Source organism: Myotis myotis, unplaced genomic scaffold (genome assembly GCF_014108235.1).
Source record: "Myotis myotis isolate mMyoMyo1 unplaced genomic scaffold, mMyoMyo1.p scaffold_m19_p_8, whole genome shotgun sequence".
NCBI lineage: Eukaryota > Metazoa > Chordata > Mammalia > Chiroptera > Vespertilionidae > Myotis > Myotis myotis.
Window position 1 is genome coordinate 15,710,798 of NW_023416390.1, and position 19,862 is coordinate 15,730,659.

Genomic DNA, 19,862 nt, shown 5'->3' on the forward strand with positions numbered 1-19,862 from the left:
GAAAGGGTCGTTCGACCGCCAAGGGGGTCGCGACCCACAGGTTGAGAACCGCTGCTTTAGATGTTCACATGGGTGCAAGCAATAACAAATGTGTCACAGCTGCCACATGGCACCAGGGATGCTAAGTTTTTTTCCCAACTGTAAGACAAATGTCCATTTCCGGTATGTTAAAATGTGAAAAAATGTGCACCTTAAATTGCTAAGATATAGTCACTAGCTGTGTGACCTTGTACCCCCTAAGTACCATTTTTCTTCTCTGTAAAATTGGGTTAATAACACCCTATTGTGATGTTGAAAGCTTTAAAGGAGACTACGCAAATAAAACATAAACTCAGAACTTGGCACATAATAGGCACACAGGAAATAATTGTCTTTTTAAAAAATATCATGAGCTAAAGTAAAGATTGCAAAGTTTTAAGTTGCTCTCTAGAGACGCCTTTAAACTTTTAACTTCTCTATCTGATTGTTGTTCCTTAAATTCCACTGCACGTCAGTGTTCTCCTAGTGAATTTCAATTAAAAGACCATCAGCAGATTTGTAAAACGAGTCAAAGATGATTTTATGGACTTAGTACTTTCTAGTGTCCAATAGACAGCAACTCCATGAATGTTTGATGATTTAAGGAATGAACAATCTTGAAAGGAATAGCCCTAAATAGAGAAAACATCAAATCTTTAAAGACTTTAAAACCTTTCATGAAATGGACATACACAGAATTATTTTCTAATATTTCAAGAATGTAGTCATGGCATTTTCAAAATGCAAGTAATTGTTACATCATAATGAACTTATGGTGAACCAAATATTATTTTAGTCAAATCTTAGCAATTTCTGCACGTGAAGAAGTACCAAGTCAATATATTTTCAAATATTCCTGCTTCAGATAAGGATAACCACATATGAAGAGAAGCTTCCATCTTCTAAGCATAGCCCAAGGGGATTTTTTTGGTCCATTCAAAGTTATTATGCTAATTATTAAAGTCGCTGAAATAAAAATTTCTAATACTGACATAGTTCAACTTGAGCTGAGTAAATTCTACACCATTTTTAAAAAATAAAATAGGTTAATTTTAAGGACACTTTAATGATTACTGTTGTATAAATTGCTCTTAATATTCAAAGACACAAATGCTTAGTATTTTTTCTTTTCATAGAATAGCCATGTTAATATATGAAAGTTGTTTAATAAGTGAAGCGCAGAAGACTGACACTATAAATAAATGAAAACATATCCATAAAATATCATTTACCACTTAGCAACAGTCTCCTTAAGATTCCTAAATATTCCTTAATCCTTTTTATTCTTTGTGCAATTTCTTTTTAATTTTTTTAAAAAAATATATTTTATTGATTTTTTACAGAGAGGAAGGGAGAGGGATAGAGAGTTAGAAACATCGATGAGAGAGAAACATCGATCAGCTGCCTCCTGCACACTCCCTACTGGGGATGTGCCCGCAACCAAGGTACAAGCCCTTGACCGGAATCGAACCTGGGACCTTTGAGTCCACAAGCTGACGCTCTATCCACTGAGCCAAACCGTTAGGGCTCCTTAATCCTTTTGATAAGTAGATTTCAGCTGCTAAATCAATGTGAAAATGGGGACCATGAGGACCCTGCTAACTTAGATGATAAAAGTTTTATTTAAATGTTCATACCATCTGTTTATATTAAAGCAAAAAATGTAAGTTCTTGAAATAAACAACCTGGGGACAATTCAGACACTACTGAGGAAAACTAATGTGAAATAATTTTTAAACTAAAAATTTCTGCCTAAAATCTCTAAGTAGGGTCTGTCAAACCATTTCACCCAGATTCCAAGTACAAACCAAGATTGGTATTCCAATGGACAAGACATTTCTGATCAGTGGACAATCGTCTATTGAGCACCTACTGAATGTGAGGCACTATTACACGTTTTCAGAAAACAGCCATGAAGAGGAAAACTTTCCCACATATGTTTTAGTTTATATTAGCTAAAAGTTAATAACATAATGGGGAGTAACACTACATACTTTTTTAATAAAGATGAGTTGTATAAAAACAACAAATTAGGGTCAGAGAATTGGTAGTGACCTAGAGTTGGGGGGACTGTTGTTCAGAGAAGGACCCCATCAGTGACGCTGAGAAGAGACATGTATCATGTGAAGGAGCCAGTCATGCAAAGGGAGGAGTTTTCCAGCGACAGCCGTGAGAACAAGGCTCTTGTGCAGGAATGAACCTGGAGCACTTGAAGAAGGCAAAAAGGCCAACATGGTTGGAAAAGAATGAGGGGGGAAAGGTGGTAGGAGGGATGGGGTCAGAGGGCAATTAAATGGGGTCTGTAGATATGTTTAGAAATTTAATTCTACTTTGTGTATCGGAGAGTTGTTGGCAGGTTTTGACCAGAACAGTAATATAATATGTGTATTTATGATTTATGTATTTAAAAGATGAGTCTATCTGTGGGAGTGGGGGGAAAGGGGAGCAGTTAGCTAGTTACATTAGCCTGGGGAATAGGTGATGGGGCTTTCAAAGCCCTATAAAATTTTGATGTGTGGAGCCAGCAGGACTTGCTAATGGATAAAATGTGAGATGAGAAAAAAGGGATAAAGAGATGTTTAATTTAGATAAATTTGTGTCACTTTCATGGTAGTTCTTGTTGTCATGGAGATAAGGACTAAAATTCAATACTGTGCAATCTCAACTAATGTTTTTCATGAACAATACCAAATCCGAATTCTAATTGCCGTGTCCTCTATAAATAATCGATGCCATATTCCTTTTTTCTCTATTTTGTTTTATTTTTTCAATTACCATTTATCCCCCCATACCCTTTTACACCTCCACACCCTTCCACAGTCACCACACTATTGTTCGTGTCCATGAGTTCTTTTATTTTTTCCTGTTTTAAGTCAATGACATAATTCTGAACACCAATTTTTCAGTGTTGTCTCCAATTACCCTTGGGGATAGAACAGGTTGCATTATGAAATCAGCCAAGAATGTTAAAGTATACCTCTATACAAATTAAGAAAAAAACTCTAATCTTTTTCTCTACTTCCCAATATACTTTGACATGAAATTGTATTAATGGTCACTAAAAATGACAATTATATTCTATTTCAAATTTATTTCAGGTAGGTCATAAAGTCCCAGTTAAGCCTAAAAATACATATGGAAGAAATACAGTGGATGAGTTGTGTGCTATAATTAAAATAGAGTAGTATGGTCTCTAGTCTTTATGGAACTTATCCAACTGTGCTGCAAGAATTTTTCTTCAGATGTGAACTTCTATCCAGATGTGTCCATTGAGCTCCATGAGGTCTTTGCCAGCTGAGTGGTGATCATTTTCATCCTTCTCAATTACAAGAGTAAATCAAAGATTAAACATTTCACATTATTCAACAGAAATTATTCTGGACTCCTTTACATGGCATTAAAAGTAAACATTTAGTTAACATCTTACAGAGCTGTGTGAGTTCTGTCCCAGTCACAGCTTAACTTTCCTGTGAGTGAGAAACGCGAGACTAAAATGCAATCTTCCCTATAGGGAGTTTAAAAAATATTCATAGCTATGCCATAAATAATTCATTTGAAATCTTGTTCATGTCTTAATAAGGAAAGCTTACAAAAATGACCCCCTCGCGATAATGACTTTAGGCTCTGCAAACGCTATTCCACCCTTACAAAAATCAGTGTGTGCCCACACCACATCTTCAAAAGGAAAGGAAAGAGGTGTGTCTATGACAATGAGAAGTAAGGGTGCTTTGGGTTTAAAAAGTAGGTTTTAAAGATTTACCATGTTTTCTGTTACCCTTTTATTTTCCTCACTGATGACTGTTTCTTCCAGAACACGAAAGATGAAAAATGCATGTTCTCCTTGGTAGGTAGAGACTGTAAGGTTGGCTCAGGGCGTTGCAACATTTGGACTCGCATCTCACCAAGCCCTCCAACTGAGAGGAGGATGCTATGAAATCACTAGGTGCGTTGGGAATGGGTCCATGTCCCACTCATGCCCACCCAAAGCACCCCAGTGAAACAGACCCTTTAGCGCCTCTGCTGACGAGCCGAGCGGAACCCACTGCCGACTGTTGGAGAGTGAAGCGTCTCTTGTTTTTATTTCTTAATGAGGTGTTCCACAAGGAAGGGGTTTGCATCACTCACGTGACTCTGCAGGTTCCATTTCAAAAGAAAAACAAAAGCAAATGGTTTGTGGTTCTGTTGAGTCAAGCCATCATGTGATGTAAATGTACTAACAGTCCTAGCAAGGGCACACTCATGCTTGTGAACCCTGGGCCAGCAAGGGAGCAGGCTGTTCCCAGCACCGATGAGCTATGTGTCCAAGAAAGAAGCTGCACCAGCCCTTCCTGGTGGGCCCAGCCTCCTGCCTGCCCAGCAAACCCGCCTGACTGCGGGCGTGGGGGAAGCTCCTTGTCCAGACACGATGCCCATCCAGGTCACCAGGGAGGAGGCCGTCCAGGGACGAGCTGGGGAGAGCTTGGACCTCACACTGGCTGGGGAACCCTAAGGGGGGAAAAGCCCTATTTTATTCTTTCAATGCAGTTCCCAGCAGGAAGAACAGGATAGGAGGCTCCCGCCTGCTCCAGATTAAAGGAACCCGCAGTTTCCAAGTGAAGAAGGGGGGTTCCTTGTCCAGCATTCGCCGGGTCGGCAGCTTAAAGAGCAGCAAGTTATCACGGCAGGACTCAGAGTCTGAGGCTGAGGAGCTGCAGCTGTCCCAGAGCAGGGACACTGTCACTGACCTAGGTAACAGAGAGGAGTGGGGTGTGCAGGGACGTGGGGGGTAGGAAGACAGGGCCCAAATCCTGAAACAGCCAAAGTCCATTTTCTTACGCATCCAAAGGTGGAGGGCAGAGCCATAAGTTAGACCATTCATTCAGTCTGAAAACTATACTACCCTTAGAGCAGGGCTGCCCAACCCTTAGTGGGCACATGGGTCACCTGGGAATTTTGATAAGATACAGATTCTGTTTCAGTCTGGGGTGGGAGCCTGAGAGTCTAGACGTAAAGCTGACGCTGCCGGTCAAGGTCCACAGTTTGAGGAATGAGGACGTAGAGTATCTATTTGGGAGAGAAGACACTTTAGTGACAGGGGCAGTTTTTTGAAATCCAGATGTTTCTTTAAAGCAAGACATAGGTATTCCCTTGGGGACAGCTAGCTAAAGGTCCTCTATGTTTTAAAGTCTCTATTTCACATTAAAAGCAACCAAAATATCAGAGAGGGGTGATTGTCTAGAGCTGACAGTTAGTGACCTTCAGCAAGTCAGTGTCTCAGAAATTTTTCTCCATCTAAACAATGGGAATAATTCTATTTGCTCCACGCCTCCTCTGAAGGGATGCTCTAAAGATAAACACCTGAAGGTGAGGTCTTTATACAATCAGAGCATTGGGAATGGAGCTTGTCACTGTAGGGTCCAAAGAGACTCTGGATCCCAAAATGTGTTAGTCCTATAGGCTCTGGTTATCATCTTAATTTAAGAAGGTTAAGCAGGCATGCTGATAGGACTCACTAACTGCCTGGAATTTAACTATTAAGTAAAAGTTGAAGCACACTTTCTTTGTCATTCAGTCCCTATATGAGTAGCAAAAGAGAAAGATCTCCTTTCTAGGTGAAATTGTTTCAGAAATCAGTCAGGAACTATCGATAAATGACCAACCAGCCTGCGAAATAGCAGCTGAGTATATCTATTTGAAGTGAGTTTAAAATAGGAAACGTTTCTACACCCACAGACCCTTGCCTTTGAAAACAGCTAATTTATGTGTTAAGATTCAGCTTATGTTTTAAGGAGACAGTAGAAGAAACCCCATGACTTCTTTTGGTACAGGTTTGAAACTGAAGCAATATCATCAGTTAGTTTGGGGGCGGGGGGCGTGGATATTCAATTAATTGAATTGGTCAATTAAGCCTGATCAGTTGAGTCAAAATAGCCAGGGTAGAAGCATAGTTTTGTCATAGAGAAAACCCAAGAAAGCTTTTAGATTTGAGGACAAAGCTTCATTATTTCGTATACTAAGTAGTGAATTCCTGAGCGGTGTCTCCTGCATACGTTCCCACAGAAGGAAATCCTTTTTGTCCACAATTAGACACATTTGCTTTCAAATTCCCTTCATTTTTCCAAGGCACCTGCCCATCTTTGAAATAGCTCTGCCAGTAAAGCCAGGTGGTGTTAGGGACAGTAGCACCAGCCATAGGCACAGCAGTGGAGGGGGCAGTAGCACTCTGGGTGGCCACTGCAGGTTGGTTGGTGTCCCTAGTCAACTCTACCTGTGAGGTCTGGGCAGTCTGGAATGCATTTGGGCACACTCACCCAATAACTTGCTCATCTCAGCAATTCAAGGACTTGACCCTGTTTTTTCTCTGCTCCCATGTCTAAACATGGAAGCCACCTTAACAGGGGTCATAAATGTCTTTGTAATTGCCAGGATAGCTGATGGTGAAGGGAACAGCTCCTATTAATATTCCTCCATTAAAATCGAGGCTATGCCCTGAAACCCACTGGGCCATGGTAGTCTGCCCTAGGATTCAAAAGCATGGAGAATTGTACCATACCAACGTGCTCGCCAAGGAGACCGAACAACATAACCCTCTGTTGGTATTTTTCTTTTGAAGAAGGGAGTCCGTGGAGTGCAAGCGAGCCCAGCATCGAGCCAGAAGGAATGAGTACTGCCGGCACAGAGGAGAATTACCACAGGAACATGTCGTGGCTTCATGTGAGTAGGAATCTGAGATCAATTCCTTTGGGCACCTGGAAAGATCCATGATGGGAGGACAAAAGATTATACCAAAGCCATCAATCCAATTTGGTCTTCAAGAAAAACCAGAGGCTTATATTTCAGTGGAACCTCTCAGTATTCACTATGCGTGGTGTTCTGCTGGGTACTATTCCTTTTAAGTTTAACTAAGACCAAGGGTTCTTTGTTATGGCTGACTTTTGGGTCACCTTAAGTCAGGGAAAAATCATGAATGGCTAGGCCAGATTGGTAGTCAACACAGCTTGAGTGGCACAGGCAAGGCACCATGACCAGTTTTATACAGGTTATCACAGATACAGAGAGCAAGGTCATGGTGCTGGTCTTGAGTCTGCTCTCCATCCAGTATGGCATGTAGTCTCTCCTAGGTTAGGGTTTGGGGTGGGTTCTAGTTTCAGGAAGGGTGGAAGCATCTAGAGGATTACTCTATGCATATGTGACTAACCATGTGGTTCTAGGAATGCTAGTGCCTTTGGGGAAGGCACTGAAGAGTTCACTCCTTAGCTTATAACTATTTTAAATCAACTGAGTTCTTTTCTGGAATCTAACTTAGGAAGTCTAGGAGATGTGAGGATTTGAGCCATATTCAAGCCACAAGTAAGGTGCTAGAATGGCCTAAAAGACAAAGAAAAATGTTAATTTGTGGAGAGAGGAAAGAAAACTCTATAGTGGAGTTCAAGGCCCAGCTGAAGGTCATAGGTTAGGGTGGAAGATGCAGGACTGTGTTCAAGTTCCATAAAGGGGGGGGGCTGGAGTTAAAGACCATCCCACAGCTATCAAAGGTCAACCAAATCCCTTAGGGCAGAACTTCTCATCAGTTTATGCTCTTCTATCTGGCTCCTTCCGAAATAGAAGAGCTGAAAAAAATACTGTGATGTATTTCAAGGTCAGAATCTTCATTTGAAAATATATGGAAATCATATTCTTCAAAATAATCGTTTTAAGTTTTTAAAGATTACAAACGTTTATTGTTTCAAAAGATCTTTCTATCAAGTGTGAATGGAGGTAGCAAAAATAGCCGAGTACATAAAGGCTTATACCTCTTTGTTCTCTTATGGGAATTATTGAATCATTGTGGTTTCAGGACCCATCAAGGAACATTACGTTCTCAGTTTCCATCTCCCACCCCACATATATGTTCCTAATTTGTGTGCACTCTGGTGGCCTGGTTGAGTCTCAGTGACGTCTGTGTTTCAGGTCATGATCTTGCTGTGCAATCAGCAAAGCTTTATCTGCACCCATGTTGACTACTGCCACCCACACTGCTACCTGCACCACAGCCGCTCCTGTGCCCGGCTGGTCAGGGCCATCAAGCTGCTGTATGGAGACACCGTGGACTCCCTCCGGGAGAGCAACAACAACAGCAACGTGGCTCTCAGGGGCAAGAAGCAGAAAGAGGTGAGTGAGTGATCAGTCAGTACAATAATATGCCAGTTTCAGGGAAAGTGATGTTCTAATAGTCTTTCATCTGGAAATAAAAACTTTAGATCACTGTAGTTCTATCACAGGCTACAGGTCTCCCTGATTCTGAGCAAAGGTACAAGATGAGTGCAAGAAAGACAAAGGATTGGTCTTCATGTCCGTGAGCAAACATGGAATAATTTCCAAGGTTTTGTCTTATTTCCATGAGTAAATATGAATGCATGGGGTGGTGGTAAAGAGTAGGTTATTGTGGTAGGCAGAATAATACCCCCGCCCTAACCGATTTGGCTCAGGGGATAGAGTGTCGGCCTGCAGACTGAAAGGTCCCAGGTTTGATTCCGGCTAAGGGCATGTACCTTGGTTGCGGGCACATCCCATTGGGGGGTGTGCAGGAGGCAGCTGATCGATGTTTCTCTCTCATCGATGTTTCTAACTCTCTATCCCTCTCCCATCCTCCCTGTGAAAAATCAATAAAATATATTTTAAAAAAATAATAATACCACCAAGTTGTGTGAATTTTAATCCCTGGAACCAGTGAATATGTTACCTCATGTGACAAAAGGAATTTCGACTATGAGAATAAAGAATCTTATAATGGGGAGAGTAAACTGAATGATCCATTATAAGGGTCCTTATATGTGAAAAAAAGAGGCAGGAGAGGCAGAGAAAGAGATGTGACAACAGACGTAAGGGTCAGAATGAGGCAGGGCTGTGAGCCAAAAACTGCTGGCAGCCAGAGGCTGCAAAAGATAAGGCAATGAATGATTCCCAAAAGCCTCCAGAAGGGATGCAGCCCTATCAATCCATCGTAGACCTCAGACCTTCAGAACTGTAAGATAGTAAATTTGTGTTGTTTTAAGACATGAAGGTTGTGGTCATTTGTTAAAGTAACAATAGGAAACTGATACCATCAGGTGCTATCAAGAAGTAAATGGCCCAACTATTCACAGATAAATAGATAACACAGTCATCTAGGTCAAATCAGACCTAGAAACTCCTTCAAGAAACGATTACATTTTCTAAGCATTCAGCTGCACTTTCCTGACAGCTGAGCTGGCAGAAGATGAAGTCAGCCGCCAGGCTGCCCTGTTCCTGCCAGGAAAGCCTTGGGTTGCCCACCTGCCCCTGAGCAGGCTTGATGGCCAAGACGCCCGACTGAGTGCCGCTGGCTGCCCAGGCAGCTGCTTCGCCCAAGTGGTTTTGCAAAGAGGTTTTTATATAATACCTATTCATTTCAATAAGCATTCATTGTGCACCTGCTGTTGGCGCAGTATTAGGCCAGACATTCTGGGAGACATGAAAAATAAAGAAGTATGAGGCGAGGACTTCTGCAAGCCAGGTTTGGTGGGTTGGGGGAATGACAATTAGATACAAATCAAATAGCTAGAGAATATGTGCAAGAACAAAAATTTCACAGTTGAGTTGTGTAGCAATTTGTAATGTTTTAGCACTTGCAAAGGGATTTTTTTTAAAAAAAACTACAGCTTTTTATTATGAAAGCAACACAGGTTCATTGAAGAAATTTTTGATAATACGAAAGATCCTAAAGAAAAATATATGTATCTCATGCATCTCATTTAAGTGTGCTAACTCATCTTCTGAGATAGGATCTTTTAGGTAGTTTTTTTTTTTTTTAATCATCTATGTGGGGATATAAGGCAGATACATATAATTAACAACGTGTTTTGGATTCTTACAAACCTTGTGCAAGAGATATTGTTCTCCCCACTTTATAGATGAAAACGTCGAGGCTCAGAAAGATGGGATTGCCCACAATTCACATCTATAACCTGCTCATCTAGACTTTCATTTAGAAATATGGAATATCAAAGTCTTTTAACTAGACTCTATTGCATCTCATGGTATTCAAACTACATAAATTCTGAAGGGAAAGCAGGTGGGGAATAGACCAATGTGGGTAACAAACTGCATGAACTGCTACATGCTGGCATAAAAGAAAAATATATACATACACATGTTTGTGGGTATGCATAGAGACAGACATGTATATAGACAGATATACCTCAAACATACATAAATGACACTACATTCAAAGAAAACCTATTTTCATTAGGTAAGCTCTCCTTCATACAAAGACTTCCTTAGCTTTAACAGAAAACCATATATATTGGAAGTTGTAAAAGTAAACCAGCCTAAAATGAATGTTCATTGTTCACACACTCTGAGATTTCTTTCTGCCATATCTGCTCCAACTGTACCCTCACCTGTAAATTCATACATGACCAAACCCAGACATCCTTCAAAATCCAACTCAAATCCCCCCTCCTTTCGGAAGCCTTTTCTGATCTCCCTGATGTTAGCCACAGGGCATACTGCAGGTGGATAGGCAATGCTATTTTTCTTCCCTCCTTTCTTTAAATGACACAGGCATCTACTTGTGCATTTTTGATTCTTCATTCAATTGAAGAATTGAATTCATTAATTCATCCATCACCTGTCTATTAAATTTTTAAAGAGCCAGGGCCCATGCTGAGTCCATACTAGGTGCTGGGTATGCTAGTGGGCTGCATAGTGCTGGGGTGTTTCGTGAGTGTCCTCCTGCTCTGGTCCAAACAGGACACTGGGCTGACGCAGCAGGAAAGGTTTCTCTGCATTGCTTACATTTCTGAAAGGGAAGAGAAAGGAAAGAAGTGAGTGTCCTCTCGTCTTAACTTATTTAAATTAGTCATACGTGTGGAGAGCTCAAAGATGCATTGAGTCTTCTGTGGTAAACATTTTATTTCCAAAACGTTGCCTCCTGTTCAAGCTCTGTTGTTGTTTTTCCCTCTCATGATGTTCCCATTTGCCTGGTGTGAGTCTGTCACGTGAATGAACAATGCCCACATTTTCAGAGCCAAAGTGAAAACAGAGTGGGCAGTATATCAAGAATGAAAGCAGTGCTTCTGAATAAAATCAAGTATTATGAGCATTGGTATTTTGTTCCTATTTCCTATTTGACTGGTTTTATGGTAGAATATGTGTGTGGCAGTGAGTACGTTTTGTTAACCCATCTTACTCTGATCAACCTGTTCCTCTGATCTCAGTGCTCAGAGACTCACTGTGCATCTGGTAGTCTATTTCACTGCACTTCCAAAATCGAGCGGTTTTATAAACTACCAGATATATACCAAGGTCACCAACGAATTATTAGATTTTTCCTACATATCTGTACTTGTCTGGTGGTATGTTCTAAACAGAGTAAATGTTCAGTTAGTACTTGCTGATGAAAAAAGAAGTCACATTTTCCAAAAATTCTGAATAACATCTGTTAAATTAAATATTGATAAATAAGGTAAGTTTTCATTAAAAAATATTCCAGACAAAGGATAAAGGAGTGAAATATTTATAAAATTCAAGAATTTATGTTTTAAAATAATTGTAATGACCTGGGAAATATTCATTATAAGGTCATAGTGACCCTCACAGGGTAGGGGATTTTAGGCATTTCATTTTCTTCTATATAGTTTTTTGTGTTGGTTTTCCAGATATTCTGCAATTTGCCTGTATTGTTTTATAAATAGAATAAAAGAGAGGTGCCACTTTCTTAAATTCTAAAATTACATGTGACAATCATTGTCTGTATTTATATGGAAAATGATTGTCACATAATTTTAGAACAGTTTTCAAATTATAAAACAATACAAGTTTGTGCTTGTTTATTGCTTTTCATTCACAGAAAAAAATTGCAGGATTTCTCTCCCAAAATGATATGTGTTCCCAAGTATGTGCTTCCAAGTTTTTACCTTTAGAAAACACAGCAAAATTTTGAATTCATTTCCAACTCTATTTCATTTAAAAAGTTCGTTCCACACCAGTCATATAATAGATGTGTTGTCTTGGGTCTTTTTGTCAGAGTTTTGAAAGACTTTCTTGGAACATGCATGTACTTTTAGATTTGCCTTCCCTTTCAAAATATCTCCATCTATAACACTGTAGCGCACTGTTCGAAAATCTTAAGGAGCTCAGTTTTGTCCTTTGGCATGGAGGGAGAAAGTGTTTCATTGACATGGCACTGGAAAAACAAATGAGCACTTATTCTGTGCAAAGGGATGGATCCCTCTTTGCACAGCCTGGAGTGCAAAAATAGGAGGAAGCTGGTTTCAGGATAAATAAACAAGAACCTGTCACCGTTGGGACCGATCATTCTCCCAGCTGCTCGGTCCACTCCATTCTGTGGCATTTAGGAGTCAGGGGAAGACATTGTCTCCTTCGCGCTTACAGAGATGAGTCAGGCCTATTCTTGGACCCTGGGGGAGGGACCAGTTTGAAAGGACGATTAGATGAGCATGCTTTTTTTTAAAGAAGGTAGCCTTCCTGTGCAACTCAGGCCTAGATCATAGATGCTCTGAACTCGTGCTTCCTAGATGAGTCTTTTTATCATTACTTTCTAACACTCCTCCCTGAAATAGTTTCATTCTTATGTGACCAAGTGGTCAACTTGTAACCTCCAACCCTGTAAAGAGACTCCTAGGTAGAGTGGATTTTAACCGACTTCATATTTTAAAAGATTTGTGTTTTAACAGCTTGGTGTTATAATTAGCCCTAAAATGAAAGTCAAGAGGTCCTTGTCCTTTTCTCATTCTGCTAACAACCAGTTTTGCAACTTGGCCGAGTTACTTCATCTCTCTGGATCCCGTTTCCTTCATGTAAAGAAGACCTGTTGATACATATCCCTATGCTTCCTTTTTATTACAAAATCAACTGCATTTAATTTTCAAGGAGTGTGGCACCCCAACAGGCCTGAAATCGTCTTTCCCATGAGATGAGGAGGGTTGTTGGAGAATCTGGGGACACTGCGCTGCGTCTTTGGGAGCGAGCACAGCACTCTGTGTGACATATCCCCTGTGCTTTTCAGTGCTCAGACAAGTCCTGCCTGAGGACACCTTCTCTGAAGAAGAGAGTTTCAGATGCCAACCTGGAAGGGAAAAAGGACTCTGGAATGCTGAAGTACATCAGACTACAGGTATTGGCACCTGGATCAGAAACAGTCAGGGAGCCGTGACAGGCAGAGGGCTCCAGCTACTCTATTTGCTAATGTTTGGTTCATACGGTGCCATCTGGCACCATGTCGACATGATGGTTCCTTTAATGGATGAGCTAGGGTGCCACCAAGTGTGCAAGGAAAATACTCCTCCTTGCTAGACAGCCAACTTCCACTGTGACAGGGTTTTGGGAGTTTGGCTGTAACCATGCCTCTCCGCTCTCTCCCTCCACCAATGGAGCTAGTTTCTCACTAGTGTGTGGTGGCGGTGCTCACAGGTCTTGGAATGACAGTATCTGGGCTCCAATCCCACATCTGTTGCTCTGGCACCAGGCCTTGGGCAACTTACCTAATTTCTCTCCGTCTTAGTTATCATCCCCTATCGGATTATAACTAGTCCCATCTCAAAGGATTATTGCATGGATGAAATAAAATAGTACTCTTACCTACTTATTCAGTGCTTGACACTTCGATATATTGTTATTACAACCAAAGCTCTAAATCATAATACATTTCCCCATGGGGGAAAAAATACTTTTTATGATTTTCCGGAAAGTGTTTAAAATAATGGTTAAAGACCTAGACTTGCTTGGAACCTATATTGATTGCCTAAATTATCTGGAATAATGGATTAAATAGGATTTTGTGGGCTAATCAGGGGTAATAACCATAAGGTGTAATAGTATTTCAAGGGCAAAATGCCATCCAAATTCACACTGGTTTAGAAAACTAACTTCCTGAGTAGAACTCCTTTGTAAATTAGAGACTGCTCATAGTTTTCAGTGGAAATCAACTCTTAACAGGAAAGAAAACAGGATGCTTCAAAAGCCCATCTGGCCTGGCCAGCATGGCTCAGTGGTTGAGCTTCATTCTATGAACCATGAGGTCATGGTTCAATTCCCGATCAGGGTACATGCCCAGGTGGCAGGCTCAATCCCCAGTGTGGGGGTGCAAAAGGCAGCCAATCAATAATACTCTCTCATCATTGATGTTTTGATCTCTCTCTCCCTCTCCTTTCCTCTCTGAAATATATATATATTTAAAGCCCATCAGGACTCTTAGCACAGATATGTTGGTTGGAGACTCATTTTTCTCCTAGAGCTGTACTTATTCTACCATTTATTCCTTAGGTGTTTGCAAAGCCGTTTTTATGGTGAAAGCATCATAAAATTAGTATGATTTTTTTCCTAATTATGTACCAACTAATAAGGTATAAAGCTTATAATATACCATGCCAATAAATATGCCCCATTTTAGAAGGTATTCTAAGGTCATTTAAGGAAAGCCGAGGGAGAAGTGTCACACAAGGCTCAAGGGGAGAAGAGCAATCAAACATGTGAAGCCATGGTTTCCATCTCTCCCAGGTGATGAGCCTGTCGCCTGCTCCCTTATCTCTGCTCATCAAGGCAGCACCAATTCTGACGGAGGAGATGTATGGGGATATCCAGCCAGCTGCCTGGGAGCTCCTGCTCAGCATGGATGAGCACATGGCTGGGGCGGCAGGTAAGGAAAGACCACCTGGACCCCTGATCCTGCTGCCATGCATCCCAGTGTTTAAACAAGAGAGAGACGCATTGATTCCAGTTTCACTCCCAGGTCAGATGGACAGCAAGTGTTAGGACCGAACAGAGCCACGCACTGCAGTGAGGCAGGCCTTGGCTCTAGGTGTACTCTCCACCTCACTGGATAGTTTGCACAGGAGCAGTGAGTCTCTCCCAGGGTGTCACCAAATTATAGAGAATGGTTTTCTCCAGAACCTACATGGTCTCTATATTTCACAAAAAATCAAATTCTTCCTTTTGTTTGATTGCCCAGATTTACCACGAACCACCATCATTTGCTTTCTTAAATCTTATGTGAGCCATCTTCTATATCCAAATTACAATATCAAAACAAATTTGTTGAAACTTAAGTGACATGTCCAAAGGCAGTAGGTGCAAAATGTGGGTTCTTCACTTTTTTTTCCTGCTTTTTGAACGTATTTCTTTAGTTTTATATACTTATTTTAATTGCAGAATACGCAAGGTGATAATTCAAATAACACAAAAATGTATGAAGGTAAAAATGTAACTCTTTTCCCTTGACTCCCAGTCCACTTCTTCAGAGGCAAAAATTTTTAAATATCCCAGGACCCTCTGGGTACACTAGGCGTATGTATGTATGTATGTATGTATGTATGTATTGCATGTTTCCTTTTTCACACAAATAGGACAACACCATTTAAATTTTTCATTTATATCTAGGAAACCATTTTTTAATTTTAAGAGTTTATTTGAGCAAAAGTGCAATTCAAATTGAACAGTGCCAAACCAGAAGTGATGAGGAGCTCTCTAACCGGAGCTCAGGGAGAAACTTTTATAGAGAAAAGACAGAAGCAAAGTAAGACAGTTATTGACTGGCTGTAACTTAAAGCCTAGTCGACTGTTTGTGATTGGTTTTCCTTAGTGTATTGATTTATATCCTTGAGGCATTTCCAGGCTAAGATTTTGGTTTGCTTACACAGACACCCATGGCATTAAAGCCACATCCCTATAATGGCCTCCTTGTTTAACTAATTTAACAATTTCCCCCTTTTGGTTACCTTCTCATCTGAGATATTGATCAAAAAATTGGTATTAGCACCAACTTTCAGTCACCATTAGAGTTCAGTTGCTTTTGTCTCATTGTGAAACCCATAGGCTATGTTGTCTGACCTGTGGAAGCGTTGTTTTTGCTGTTCATCTCTTTGTTCATTTTATTTCTGTGTCTCTAAGCACAGTGATGTGCAACTGATAGCTGTAAGTGTACATATCAGACCTCTGAGAGGACATAGCAAACCAGGGAGACTTCAGTGGTAACTATTAGGAGGATAATACCAAGAAACTGAAGTATACTCCTTAGCCAGGGCCCCCATGACCCAAACCAGTGGTATCAAATAAATCAAAGAATGTAGCTGAAAGGGCATGAGCCAGTTGGCCTGTTTGTTAATTTCTTGCATTTGCTACAATACAAAGGTGCTGACCCATACAGTATGAGGTATTTTTTGTGACACAGACAATAAGGAAATCATTCTAAAACCTCCTTAGCAAGAAACTTCAGGGACTTTCGTTGTGCAGCTATGGCCTTAGCAGTAGATTCAGCAATAGTTGCCAGAGTTAAGGTGCAAAAATCAAGTGGTGAAAAGGCAAAAGAAATAAAAGTTTCATAGGAAGGGGGGTGGGGGGGTAGGAAGAGATTATCCAAAGAATTTATATGCATATATGCATAACCATGGACATAGACTATAGCAGTGATGGCGAACCTTTTGAGCTCGGCGTGTCAGCATTTTGAAAAACCCTAACTTAACTCTGGTGCCATGTCACATACAGAAATTTTTTGATATTTGCAAACCATAGTAAAACAAAGACATATTTTTTGATATTTATTTTATATATTTAAATGCCATTTAACAAAGAAAAATCAACCAAAAAAATGAGTTCGCGTGTCATCTCTGACACGCATGTCATAGGTTCACCATCACTGGACTATAGGGTGGTAAAGACCTGGGGCGGAGGGCAGGGACTGACTAGAAGGGGTCAATGGGGAATAAAGGGGACATCTGTAATATTTCAACAATAAAAATAATTTAGCCCTAGCCAGTTTTGCTCGGTGGATAGAGCCTCGGCCTGCCCTGGTTCGATTCCGGTCAAGGGCACATACCTCAGTTGCAGGCTCCTCCCCAGCCCAGGCCCTGGTCAGGGCACATGCAAGAGGCAACCAATTGATGTGTGTTTCTCTCACATCAATGTTTCTGTCTGTCTTTCCCTTTCTTCCATTCTCTCTAAAATCAATGGAAAAATATCCTCAGGTGAGGATCAAAAGAATAAAAAATCAATAAATTTAAAAATAATAACGTAGAAATCATGTCACTACACTTGCTATATGATCCAGCCATTCCACTCCTAGCACAAAACAGCAAAAAAAGGATGAAGACCTTGATCTGTGATCCTGGGAGAGTTGTTTGGCCACAAGATGGCGTCTGCTTCTGGGGAGGAACCTCTTAGTGAACTAGAATTTTAGATTTCCCTTGGGCATACGGTTCCAAGTGTCTGGAGGAGCTCTTTTTAGTTGGAGGATGTAGAGCCAACATTCAAGTCCCTGAAGTTTGGCCGCCGTCTGTATAGTGAGGAGGACCTAAAATGGTTCATTTCTCACAGATTTAAGGGCAGTCTTTATTTTTAGTGATTCCAAGTCAGAAGGGTGGGGAAAAATTGGAAACGTTTGTTAGTAGAGTTGAGGCGAGATATTTGAGGAAACTATAAGAATTCAGGATCCAGTTTGGTGTATAGATATGTAATAAAACCTCAAAGACAATGAACAGGCCTAGAATCTGATATCTACAATTTTGTATTGTAATTTTCTACCGAAACATTTTTTCATCAACAACCACCCTTATTTCTATCAAGGACTATCACAGTAAGATGAATTTGTTTGCAAAATAAATCTAGTCTTGTTAACGTTGGCTTGATCATTTATATGAGTGCAACGAGAATAGTGTTTGACCTCTTTTTAAATGTACTTTCCTGGAACTTTTCATAAGAAATCTTAGGTTGGACTTTTAAAAGCCTCTCCAGACTAAGAAACCAAGCCCCAAACTCACCATCGGACTTCACCTACAATAACTATATAGTATTTTGGTAAATTTCTCTCTTCTTGAAGTCCCAAAGATATCCAGTTCCTGGGCCTACCAGGAAGTGATCTTCCTCACTCACCTGGAAGCCTGCAGGGAACCCTGTAAGCAAGGTACCAGGCCAGTTTTTTCCAAGAGGCTTTTATTGGCTCCGTCAAGTCAACCTTCGTTTCTTAAAACTGTCTGGTCATATCTGATTTCATGCATATTCTCATTTTTCATTAGCTTCATAACTCATGGCACCTGACCTTTCTCTTGTCATTTATATTTCCTAGAAATTAAAACAAAAAGTCCAGCTAGCATGGCTGAGTGGTTTAGCATTTGCCTATGAACCAGGAGGTCACCGTTCAATTTCCCATCATAGCACATGCCTGGGTTGCAGGAGGCAGTCAATCAACGATTCTCTCTCATCATTAATGTTTCTATCTCTGTGAAATCAATAAAAATATTTTTTAAAGAAACAGCAATGGTAATATGATTTATTAAATCTCTTTCAGCTTCTCAATCTCTTCTTTCTCTAGGAAGGATAAAAGTTAAAAGAGTCTATAAGGAAGATTTTATTTTTAACCCAACTGATGTAACTGAGATAGTTTTTAATTGACATTTTTATATATTGTCCCTGGGTTATTATAAGGTACCTCTAGCTACTTCCTAAAAGGGATATTTTAATATGCAGTCTCCTTTTTTTTATTTGCCTCCTCTGGCATTCACTTTGCACTGTGAGCCAAAGCAGACTTTGCATAGAATGAGTTATTCTATTGAAATGTCATGTTGTCACTGCCCTCACCCCAGATATCGGAAGACTGAGGTTGGCACATAGGATGATGTTTGGTTTCCAGTGACTGAGGTTTGCTTTAGCCGATGCTGGTGGCCTGGTTTGATGAGCTCAGAAGCCATTTTCAGGAGATGGGGGCAGTTCTCCCTTCTCTCCATCCCCTGAAACCAAGCAGTTAAAAGATGTGTGGCTGATGAATGGCTGACTGTCTCTAGCTGCCATGTTCCTGCTGTGTGCGGTGAAAGTCCCCGAGGCCGTGTCGGACATGCTGATGTCAGAGTTCCAGCACCCGGAGACGGTGCAGAGGCTGAACGCCGTCCTCAAGTTCCACACACTCTGGAGGTTTCGCTATCAGGTCTGGCCCCGGATGGAGGAGGGAGCACAGCAGATTTTCAAGGTGAGGGATCCTTCCCACGTGGGAATTAGATTAACAAACCCCACCCAAACGTTGTTGAAATCCTTGAATCAAGTCTGCAGTGTATGGCCCAAGAGATGCTTCTTTTTGTGTTTCTCTGATTATATAAGTAAACTTAACTCATCCGTGAATGAATTCCTATTGTTAAAAAATAAAATATGGAAGTACATAAAGTAAGAAAATCAAATCTCTGTAAACCTCTAGATATCACTACCATCCCCAGAGGTAAGCACTTAAAAGTTGGGTGTATAATCATCCAGACATTTCACTATATATACACAGATTGATGTATTTTGGAGGATGGGGTGATTAACAAAAAGAGGGACCATCTAGTTGAAACCCTTCATTTGATTAATGAGTAAACCGAGCCCAGAGTGGTTCATCCTGTGCTCTATAATATCCTGGACTCTGTAAGATTATGTCACAATTATACTTCTGAGTCATTTAAACTTATTTTTCATCTTACTCACCTCATTCTTTTGATATCAACTAACAGATCCCGCCTCCCAGTATAAACTTCACCCTGCCCTCGCCAGTGCTTGGAATGCCATCTGTCCCCATGTTTGACCCCCCGTGGGTCCCTCAGTGCAGCGGGAGTGTCCAGGACCCCATTAATGAAGACCAGTCTGTGAGTAATAGGCACTTTCTTTCCCCCAGGCTTCATGGTGTACATGTAAGAGAGAAGAACAAGGAATGTGTTCATATGTTTATTTGTTGTCATCATAACATAATAACAACACAGAAAATCAGCTACAAAGGTCTTTTGTTCTTGTGAATAGCACAGAAGGAACTGACACCTGGATGAGCATTTGCAGACTTTCAGACCAACACCGTTTTGTTTTTATAATCAAAGCAGCAGCCACCTTAGAAA

General features: G+C 40.7%; 1 protein-coding gene across 1 annotated transcript in view; it reads left to right on the forward strand.

The window, feature by feature from the left end:
- Positions 1–19,862, forward strand: part of UNC80 (unc-80 homolog, NALCN channel complex subunit) — a 170,622-nt gene that overhangs the window by 87,542 nt on the left and 63,218 nt on the right. Inside the window, exons 27-33 of the mRNA XM_036319079.1 lie at positions 4,543–4,746; positions 6,611–6,711; positions 7,948–8,148; positions 13,028–13,135; positions 14,518–14,656; positions 18,792–18,973; positions 19,488–19,619. Of these exons, the coding sequence (XP_036174972.1) occupies positions 4,543–4,746; positions 6,611–6,711; positions 7,948–8,148; positions 13,028–13,135; positions 14,518–14,656; positions 18,792–18,973; positions 19,488–19,619 (1,067 nt within the window). The remainder of the gene's footprint in view (positions 1–4,542; positions 4,747–6,610; positions 6,712–7,947; positions 8,149–13,027; positions 13,136–14,517; positions 14,657–18,791; positions 18,974–19,487; positions 19,620–19,862) is intronic.